The 10389-nt window shown below is 50.6% G+C and overlaps 1 protein-coding gene and 1 non-coding gene across 2 annotated transcripts; one reads left to right on the plus strand and one right to left on the minus strand.

Moving 5' to 3' along the window:
* The first annotated feature begins 251 nt into the window (after positions 1 to 251).
* On the plus strand, positions 252 to 323 carry SMAC4_13018. The gene has a single exon. It is a non-coding gene; the product is annotated as a tRNA-Met (tRNA).
* Positions 324 to 7801: 7478 nt separating this feature from the next.
* Positions 7802 to 9605, minus strand: SMAC4_04983 (uncharacterized protein; the record flags this gene model as incomplete). Its single annotated transcript, XM_024655388.2, has 1 exon — positions 7802 to 9605. Exon 1 carries the CDS (start codon positions 9533 to 9535, stop codon positions 7802 to 7804), a length of 1734 nt encoding a protein of 577 aa, XP_024511283.2. The 5' UTR covers positions 9536 to 9605.
* Positions 9606 to 10389: the final 784 nt, after the last annotated feature.

The following is a 10389-nucleotide window of genomic DNA, read 5'->3' on the forward strand; positions in this document are numbered from 1 at the left end:
CACATCACAGCGCACAGAAAGTTCTATTGGTACTTGTACGACGGGGACATTGTGGTGTACAGTGCACTTATTTGCCCTCGGTGTCCTTTGTTGGCTTTCATGGGTATGTATGCTTTTGTTTCTTTTTTGTTTTTTTTGTTCTTCGAAGGGGATCAAGTGAAGAGTGAGGTTTCTGTAGAGAAAGTCCACTCACCGCACTGTGGGGATAAAAGGCCTACAATCCGCTAAATTTTTCATCAAATCAGAAAACAAGCTGCATGGCGCAGCGGAAGCGCGCCGGGCTCATAACCCGGAGGTCACTCGATCGAAACGAGTTGCAGCTAATATTTTTCTTCTTTTTTGCTCATTTTTTCTGTTCTCGTCTTTCACTGCTTCCTGAAATTTCGTACTCGCAATTTTTGACCTTGTCGCCTCTCATTGTGTGCACTTTCTCACAAGTCCATTGTTATTCATTTCATGCTCGAGGGTTGCAGTTTCAGCCAGCCAAGCAAACTTCTATGATAATCACTGAATACTCCCTCATTTACAGATGCCAATCGTCTGATAGTGAGACATTGCAAGGAGTGAGCAAATAGCAATCTTCGTTCGGCTGTTCTTCCAAGAAGATGATATGTGATGATTTCACCGAAGAAGAATATTCTGGAAACAGGGGGGAGGGGGCGGGGGTAAAACAGGGCCTCATGTCTTCATGGTGCGTGCTTGTCACACTTTTGCCTCTCCCACATCCTCCTATCAAATCGTCCAGGTGCATATGAGCAGACACATCACTAACACACAACGGTCAACCGGTCACCCTCGGAGGACGACAGGCCACCGGCCGATTATCCTTTGCTCCGATGTGACCTGATATCAGGAGTACAGACACATATCGGCGATCCAGAAATGGCAGCCGTATCGTGACCCGCAACGGCGTGCCACGGCATTTACATTTTTGTTCCTTACACCACCACCTGTTCGGGTGCGGAGGCACTGTTCTCTATTCCAAACATCTGCTGCCTTTGCAACATCAAAAACGTGGTGATCGGATAACTTCGTGGAAGCAGAGGCCTTTTGGGCGATGGTAAGTTTTTCCTCACAAAGGCATTTCTCGCCGGTGTCCGGCCAAAGTAGAACGGACCTCAGATGTCCCGTAGACTCCCTTACCTATCTAGCCATGACCGGAAGACCTTAGGGTCCGTAAGACCGTCTTCGAACCGGAGGTAAGCTCGAGTACACGATCCCGGAGTTATTTGTTATTTTTAACAGCAATAGCAATAAGGCTAACGACGAGAAGAGCACGTCGAGCATTAGCTACAAGCGGGAAAGGGTCTCTCATCACCAACAGTACAATCTAAAATTCTAAATTGATGTCGGGCTCGACCCATTCTGTCTTCTCCTGCAGCAGCCGGAACTTTTTCGTTTCCGCTCACATCCCTTTCCTTTACCAGGCCCTGTTCCTCCCGTGTTAGGAAGGAGACAGGGGGTGGTATTTTGTTGCTCTGCAATAGCGCAGCCACAGGGGCCAATATCAGGAGCTGCCAATCCTTTTTCTTCTCTTCCTTTTTTTCCTGTACCCCCCCTCCCATGCCTGCTGGAGGATCTGCTCGGCCCCCAGATTTGTGGTTTGGTCGGTGTATTGCGAGGGTGTGTACGATGCAGGGGAGAGGTGACTGACCAGTGATGTTCGTGTCGGCGAAGCTGCCAAAGCCTGCCATGGCCGAGTGCCGCCCTTCTTGTGTAATCTCCAAGGCTCGAACCGTTGTCGGTGGCGTCACGAGCGCCAGAGGCGGCATGGATGAACCCGTACTTCTCGCCATGAAGGACGGTCTGGAGCAGCACATCAAAGAGAGCGCCAGTTCTCTATCCAATGACGCTTGCTGAAAGCAGATTGGTGGTCTCGTGGGTGTCTGGGCATGGATCTTGCCCATGGATGTTGACAGGCTCAGGCCTTATGGACGTTGCTGCAGATAGGATCAGCAATGATTGCAACTTTATTGAATTCAAGTCCAATAAGGAGAAGAAACGAAGCGGGAGAAAAAGACGGGAAGGGAAAAGCGTAGGTTGGAGAAGCTGGGAGCCAAGATGGGCGCAGTGACTGGGAGTAAAGCTCAGTTGTTGGCCGCCTTCAGGTGACCAGAGGAAGATACCTTCCCTGCTATCCATCGTGTAAGGTGAACGGGGAATAGCAAGCAACACTGGAAGGTACAGAGTAATGAAGATGGGAAGTCTAGGAATGCACAAGCCGGCCTCAAGATTCTGAGGTGCACGTCAACGGGGAAGGTGTGACCATGGCATCCACAGCCAGCCAAAGAAATCTCTTCTCTGCTCCCACAAACACTATTTTTTCCAGGTTTCTCTCCAGATCCATCCAAGCATCGAGCCCACGGCAGTCCTGTCGGGTTGTGATCCTTAATGTGTGGCAGCCAAACTGCCCAAGCAGCCGTCATCTCCCATCTACCTGAAGCTTTCCACCGTTTGATGTCCAACCAACTGCCATGATGATGCCACCCTACCGGCTACACACCACCACCTGGGGGGGAACCGAGCTCCGTCGCCGACCGCTTCGAATCTTCAGCCATCGCCAGGCTTAGTATCTTTTTCCGGCGGTTTGCTGCAAATAGTCCGGGCTCATCAAACAAGACCTTGCAGCTCCTCACTGTCATTTTATTCGAGTTCGGTCTCATGTGTCGATTGGAGTGCTGCGAACGAACAAGAGACTCTTCTGAAGATTCTTGTTGCTTCGGTATTATCTTCTAGTCTTGACGTTGGTGATGTCAATCGGAGGGAGTGCACGACCCGACGCCGACGAGCGACGATGTCAACAAGGGCGCAGTCTCGCTACATGCATATTCAATTGTAGTGATGCGGCCCGGAACACTGCCCACTACCCCTGTATCCCATACAAGCAAACACTAAACCCCTTTAGTTGCATCCCTGCTGACCCCAATCTTCTTCACAGCTGCGAGGATGCGACTCCTCCACTCCACAGATTTGCTCTCTTCCCGGCCTGGTCCGCGAACCAGAAGCTTGCAGCTATTCGAAATCATGTTACTTGAGCCACATCTGCAACCTCGCCAATTCCTACCAATACATGTCTACCACTCACTGGACACTTGCTCGCCAGCGCCTCATTCCGAACACATCTACAGCCAGCATCCAAAGAGGCGTTGCTACTCATGCGGCCTTTCATTCAACCCAAACATGCTGGACTGCTGGTCCCGAATCCTGGTCTCTTTCGCTCTTACTCCCACAGCGGTCATACCTTCAGCCATGTCAACTTGCTCCGAATTAAGCGCCAGCCGCGGCTGGGCTTAGCAAACCGTTCCGTCTAATCAGATGGCGTCAAGATCGTCGAGTCTCTTCTCTCTCATTCGGTCTAGCTGCTTGTCGTCCGCAGCTAACCATCACAAGCCGCAAAGGTGAGAGCCGTTCCTAGCGCAATGTATTCGTCTAAAAAAAAAACACAGACCGACATTGCGCACCTCACCGACCATGGCCTTGAACGATTTTAAAAGGAGTTAGCCTGGACGTCGAGTCTCCTGAGAGCGAATGGTTACGGATCGACAGAACGGTACAGGTCGCCGACTAGACTCCCTCGGCCTTCTTCTGGTCTCCTCACCGTTCGATTATGACACCGGCTAGCCGGCAAATTTGCCCGTTATTTGGAATTTGAGTCGCCGGGCATAGGCTTCCGGTTCCGTCAACGAGACGATGTTCATGAGATGGCGCCTTTTTTCTTAACCGGATGGCACCTCCTGGATCCAAGTCCGTACCGAACAGAAAAGCGTCTGGTCGGCCGTTCGATGGTGTGAACGGATGTACAACATCAACCTTAAACTTATCACGGCCAGATATACGTTTCACCGACATCGCGTCACAACAGCCATTACAGCTCCCTGCCAATGAGCGTCCGAAAGTGCCGCGTTAAGCGCTTCACGGAATGTCGGTTCATTCATACAGCACACAGTAAGAACTGTTTGCTATCAGAATGGGCTGAAGACAGATTCTACCATAGTAGTGGACCAGACCCCTAGCTGGAAGCCCAGCCTCGTGTTGAGCCCAAGAGCCTGGCTCAAAGACGGTCCTTGAAAGCCACAGGCCGGCCACCATCCCAACCCGGCCACGAATGACGTCCGTCCAAGAACAGAAAGAGATTTCTCATTGGCCTACGACATCCCTTGCTTTTCCTTACAGGGCCCTTATACATGAAGGCCAGGTATCAATACACACCGTCTTCTGTTCTTCCTGTCTTTGGTCCCTCACAAGTCCATGGTTATTTTGACGTCTTTTTCGAGATAGCTGCATGCAAGCTGCAGTTTTTATACGGGCCTAGGTAACATGGCACCAAGTTTTTCCTTACTCACATCGGGACCGAATGAAGAGGCGAACAGAGGTCTTCAGTGCCGACGTGCCGATGCCCTCTATAACCGAGATGATGACAGGGGTGACAAGGTGACTGGATCTTCAAAGTGAACCTATCCCATACCCAAGTGAGGTTTCCAATGGCTCTGTGAGTGCCTGGAAGGAGATAAGCTGCTCTTTTCTTCTTTGCCCTCACCTTCAATGACATACCCCGGATTCACATCTTCCCCACCTACTAGTGCTCATAGGGGTCCATTTACAACGGGAATATTACTACAAGCAGATAAAATCCCGTAACCAAGACATCTTCCCCGGGATGGCTGAAGGGAAGTGCCGCGGCGAACGCTTCGTTGATTAGCCGCCGAACCACAGAGCCACAGCAAAATCATGCCATGTCACAGTCCCTGCCTCCCCACCGCATCCTCCCAATGAAATCTTCCTTATTTTGCCCAATACCTTCTGGGCACGGGATACAGGGAAGGAGCAAAGTTCCTCAGCTCCTTACTGAAATGGTTTAGCCGGTTTAAGGGGAACCGGAAGCAAACAAGTGCAAGCGTCCCAAATATCAGATATCAAATCCCGACAGTTTGGTAACTACTCTTATTTGTTATTACGCCAGACGCCAGTGCAACAATCGAAATGCAGATGGTGCGTGTTGAGTCATGAGTCGGTGAGCCCCTTAATCTGGACTCGGGGGCTTCGAGCTATTCGCAACCTTTCGAATCCAACCTTTGCCCTAGTTGGGCCCATCTCTGCTCTCGACAAGTGTTGTCTCAAGGCCGTCAAGTCTAGTGGGAGGAAGATCGTGGCAGTGGGATAATGCAACTCGTACCACGGGCCCATAATACATGGAATCACATAGCACTCATACGTCCTCGTGATCTACAGCCTCGCTACCTTTAACCAGTCACTGATTATCACGAACCAAAGTACGGGTGACATAGAGACACATATATATGGCGAAAAGGGGTATCTTACCATGACGAAAGAACGTTGCAATAGAGAAGAGTTTTCTCCTTGTTGGTGATTGACGCGCGTTTGTTACTACCACGCGCCTGTCGCGAGCTGTCTCTTTCTGCATCATGTCCCTCCGGTTCTCTTCTACCGTGGTAAATCACTGGATCAGAGTGACATCGAACATGGAAAGGCTATGATTAGGTGCTTACCCGTGGCTGTCCAAAATTCCATGGTCCGCGAATAGGAAGTGAGCTTTTTGGTATGTTTGTCAGGTAAGGCAGAAGAAAGGTCCATGTTAATACGAACAGACGTTAATTGTCGTTATCAAGGGCGGGAGGGATTATGTATGTGGCTTGTCTGGGTGGTGGAAGGGATGGTTGAGGTTCCTAACTGTCAGTGCAACTCTGTTGAGAGCAGCGACAGTCCGGGTAACTGAGGCCTGACACCGGTTACATGGAAACTCACCTAGGTGTACATTGTGGTCTGGGGTCTGCACATGTAAAACGAACGAAGGGAGAAGATGAGCAAGGATAACAATGGAAGCCAAGCAAGTGGAAAGGGAAGGAAGAATGGGAAAACACCGCAAGGAAATTGCGGCGACACAATTACCCTTTCCAATCTGACAGGTAGACAATACCTTACTGTCAGAAACGCCCTCTCAAGCCACGAAAACCGGAGGCACCGCCGTTCTCTGTCACGACACCTGTGGGTGGCAGCAAATTTGAAGATATCCTGATGACTCGAGGTGAGTGCTTCCCTGAAGTTTACACAGTCGATCCATTCCCTTGCTTCAAACACCACGTTTTCTCCATGATTTGATCCCGTCCCTGCATACGCCGGTCTTTGCAAACTGAGAACTGACTGCACTGCATCGGCGTCCCTTCTGCCTTACGTGGTCCCATGGTCGCCGTGGTCGCCGTTGCACCTTGTAATCGCCGTCCTCATGAAACAGGATGTATGTAGGGCAGGTATGGATGATTCCGGGGAAGCAAAAAAAGGAGGAAGAAATGACGCCAGCCAGCAAGCAATCAATCAATCAATCAATCCGACTCCACGGATCTGTCTTCATAAGGGGAACAAAGAAAACATACAGATGGTCATACAATAGACCTCTTCGTATAAGCAAACCCAAACCAAAACGGCCCCCATCACATTCACGTACTTGTACAGGCAAGCGGGAACTCAAGTTAGCAACGCGGGAGGTCACCAAGCGTCAATGGTCAGCATAAAGCGGGTAACAATGCCCCTGATGACCATCACTGCGAGAAGGAGGCGCATTGCGTGCCTCTATCAGCACTCTAAACTTACGACATCATGGCCAATAAACAATACGTACATAGGCACACAGCTATTGAGAATCAGCAGTGCAGTAGGAACAATACGTGCTCCTAGGAAGAAGGTATCTCAACATTATGCGAGTGTTGCATCCATCGTCATGATCAGCAAACAAGACGTAGAGATCGTCATAACCCAAACGTAAAACCAACCGCATGCGGTAAGAAAACAAAGCTTTTGTCAACGCCATCGATGTCAGTTTGAGTTTGAGTTTGAGTTTGCATCTCGTCATCAAATCAAGGGGGAAACTCCAAGGATTGATCACCGCATCACCTGTTATGGACAATCTGTACAAACTTCATCCTACTACTATGTATGCTTGTTGACTGCGAATTTTTTGATGCGTGTGAATTGCATATGTACCTCCATACGGTGGTTTCAAGATGAAGGCGAAAAGCAAGGGAGGGCAGTAAGAAGCAAAGAAACGTGGTAAGGTGTTCACGTATTCGAAATGATACCTAGCCATCGACCCCCAAAAATGCTTGCTTTGGCAATGGCAAATGAAGCTATTCACAAGTAATGCAACCATTAGAATAGGGGTTTATTCAGAACGTAGTGTAGTGTCAGATCCAGATTCCGATATTTGCAAATGACAATGTACCAAGAATTGTAGATACATGAAAACTCAATGATGGTTTGAAAAGCAGGTATCATATCGGTATCAAATCCCATACATGCCGTGAGTCAAGAAGAAAGATCAGATTTTGCCGCCCTAATAAGTATGTGGGAATGTAGATGACCAATCCATCCAAAATTGCAACCGTTAGGTAGCATGCTATAATGATTTGAACATGAAAGAAGCTATGATGAAGAAGAAGACGAAGGGAATAATGTGGTATCTGTAGTAGTAAAACCCTTCTTCACAACGAAGTGAAGGAGGGATGTATGTGTAAACAAAGTAAATATTCCAGAAGAGAAGATCCATACACCCAAAACCCAAAATGATGGACAGTAGAAGAAGAGTAAGAAAATACAGCGCTAAATCCTCCCTACCACTCGAACGCCTTCCAGCAAGAAACATTATTCCAAAATCCCAAGACACAGCCGACTAATCAATACCCCAACCCAATTTTCTCTCCTTGGCCCATCAATGCCCTCGCCTTTCTAGAGGTAATCGAGCACTAACAAACGCCCCCCAAAAAACCCATCAGCCTACGTGCCCAATTAACTAACTCCTCCTCCGATTCGGCGTGCTCAAAGGCAATATCTTTTTACAAACCTTGCAATCCAGCTCCTGCGGTCTCTTATGCGTGACCCAGCAATCGCACACCCACACGGCGTTCTTTTCCTTATGCAGCTCAATCAGGACTCCCGGGCGGTAAAACTTCTTCTTGATGCCACAGTCGATGCAGAACCGGCGGATGCCCCACGTTTCTTGGATGCGCGGGGATTGGTCCGATGAGCTGTAGCCAGTGGAGGCGGTGCGGCGCGTACCGTTGTTGCTGTTGTTGCCGCCGTTGCCGGATTGTCTGGATGAAGAGGCGGCGGCGGCGGCGGCGAGGGAGGAGCGCGTGACGGAGGGGTCGTAGTGCGGGTTGGAGGTTAGGGAGAATTGGGTGTTGTGGGAGGAGGTGGAGGATGTGGAAGGGGAGAGTGGGGGGTTGTTTTGTGGCTGTTGTTGCTGCTGTTGTTGTTGGCGTGATGAGGCAGCTGAGGAGACTGAACCCCGTTGGCTGTTTCTGTCGTTATTGGAGTTGTTATTCGAGTTGTTATTGTTGTTGTCAGGGGCATCCTCCAGATCATTTTTCCACCTGAACAGCTCAAAGTTCTCGGGGTTCTTGACCTTGAAGCAGTGATAGCACCCAAAGGAACCAGGGTGCTTGCCGTCATCCTTGTCGCCGCCGCCCCGGCCGCCGGACGAAGTATTGTTGGGCCAGAACCGCTTGAAGTTGATCTCGGCGTACATGACGCACCGGATCTTGTCCTCTTCGGGACACAGGGAAGGGTCGAAGTGGTCTTTGAAGAACCGGTTCACCATCTGAGCCCTGATGACGTCAAAGTAGTCCAGGTGTGACTGGATCATCTGCATGATGTTGCGGTTTCCGTCCAGTAAACGCTCAATGGGAGCCTTCTCGTGACGCTGTATTTGTGGGAGTGTCATGACGGAAGACCCCGGGAAGGAAGGCAGTATTGTGCCTGCTGAAAGGCTGGGATAGGTCTGTGCGCTGGTGTTGTAGGTGTACACTGGTTGATAGTTATGAATTGGAACCTGATGATAGTTGTGCATAGGCTGCTGGGATGGGTAAGGGTGGCCCATATGTTGGTGGTACCCGTATGAAGATGAGGATGGGTACGTCGTTGTTCGTTGTGGTGGGACCGGCATCGAAGGGTAGAGCGACATTGGTGGCGGAGGAGCGACCTGAGCATGCAAGTAATGTGATGGGGCCGGGATTAACGACGAAGGGAGCGCCTGAGAGGTGTGATGGTGCTGCTGCTGTGTGTGGTGGTAGGACGACGGCGGATTATACGTCCTGGTCAAGACCGGGGGGCTAGCCATGGAGTCAGACGAGTTGGAGTCCGCGACTGGTGACATGGTCCGGGAGGAAGACATGTTAGGTGTGCCGTGGGAGGCCGCGGAGGATATACTCGAGACCGAAGCCGAGCGAGCCTCTGGGGGAGACCTGGCCAGATGAGATGTGGTCTGGTAGCCGACGGGGTAGACGGGCATCTCGCGATATAGATCCGGAGAGAAGTAAGGGGACTTTTGCTCAGGGGCAGGGGCAAGCAAACGATGTGATGAGCCACCGAAGTGGTAGAGGTGTTGTGGTTGAGGGTATGCGACTACCTCCGTCATCTTCTGGTCGTCTAGAGAATGGTGCCAAGTAGAGGTACCACTGGGAGAATTTGGGTTGTGAACAGAGGCCAACTCCTCAGAAGGAGAGCGTTTGTTTAAGTAGAGCATGATGAGATGAGTAATGTATGTTTGTATGGTATAGTAGCTTGGGTGGGGGGGAAACGATGAAGAACAGCCAGAGGGAGAAAGAGCTGCAGAAGGATATCGTTTTGGTCTCGGGACCTTGGGAGGTACTTGATTGTAGGTTTAATACTGGCGAGGGCAAAAGCAAACGTGCTGCCAGAACAAGCTCTGGGCCGTGATTCGCAGGAGGCCTATCAACCAGTGCCTAAACTAAACGCCTGAACCACACAGTCGGGTTCTCTAGAACAGCAAAGCCCCGCCAAAAACGGTCGACTAGGGTGGCACTGAGGGATTCAGGCGATGTGAAGCGACGGGCCTAGGTGGTATCGTCCTTGGTATCGCCGTCGTATGCGTCGAGGTCGGCAGGGTGATCGATGCAAGCTATTCCCGAGAGGGGTGTTTGTTGGAACACTTGGGGGGAATCGAAAGATGGCGTTGATCAAGGTCGAGAACTGAAGCCTTGAGGATCACGATGGCAGAAAAAAGCGAGCAATGGGGCATTCAAGTACTCTCTGAGAAGCGAGTAGACGGAGATCCTCGGACGGGTACCGAACACGGTGGACTCGGTGCAGGCAAGGAAATGGAGATGTGGATAAGGGGACGAGGACGTGGATGGGGCAGGAACAGGCAAACCGAAGGGCTTGCAGCTTGCTAGAGAAGAAGACGAGGCCAGACTCGAAGTAGTGGCATCAGGGTCTGCGCTCCTCTGCTAGGATGTCTTCGTTGTGGATGAAGGTGGATGGGTTTGAAGGCGTCCATAATGGATCCTGGGCGCTGTATGGAACGTGTATTTGGGCTAATAGAGGTACGTAGGGTGCATACTTGGGCAGTGCCATTCC

Source organism: Sordaria macrospora, chromosome 1 (assembly GCF_033870435.1).
Source record: "Sordaria macrospora chromosome 1, complete sequence".
In the NCBI taxonomy this organism is placed as follows: Eukaryota; Fungi; Ascomycota; class Sordariomycetes; order Sordariales; family Sordariaceae; genus Sordaria; species Sordaria macrospora.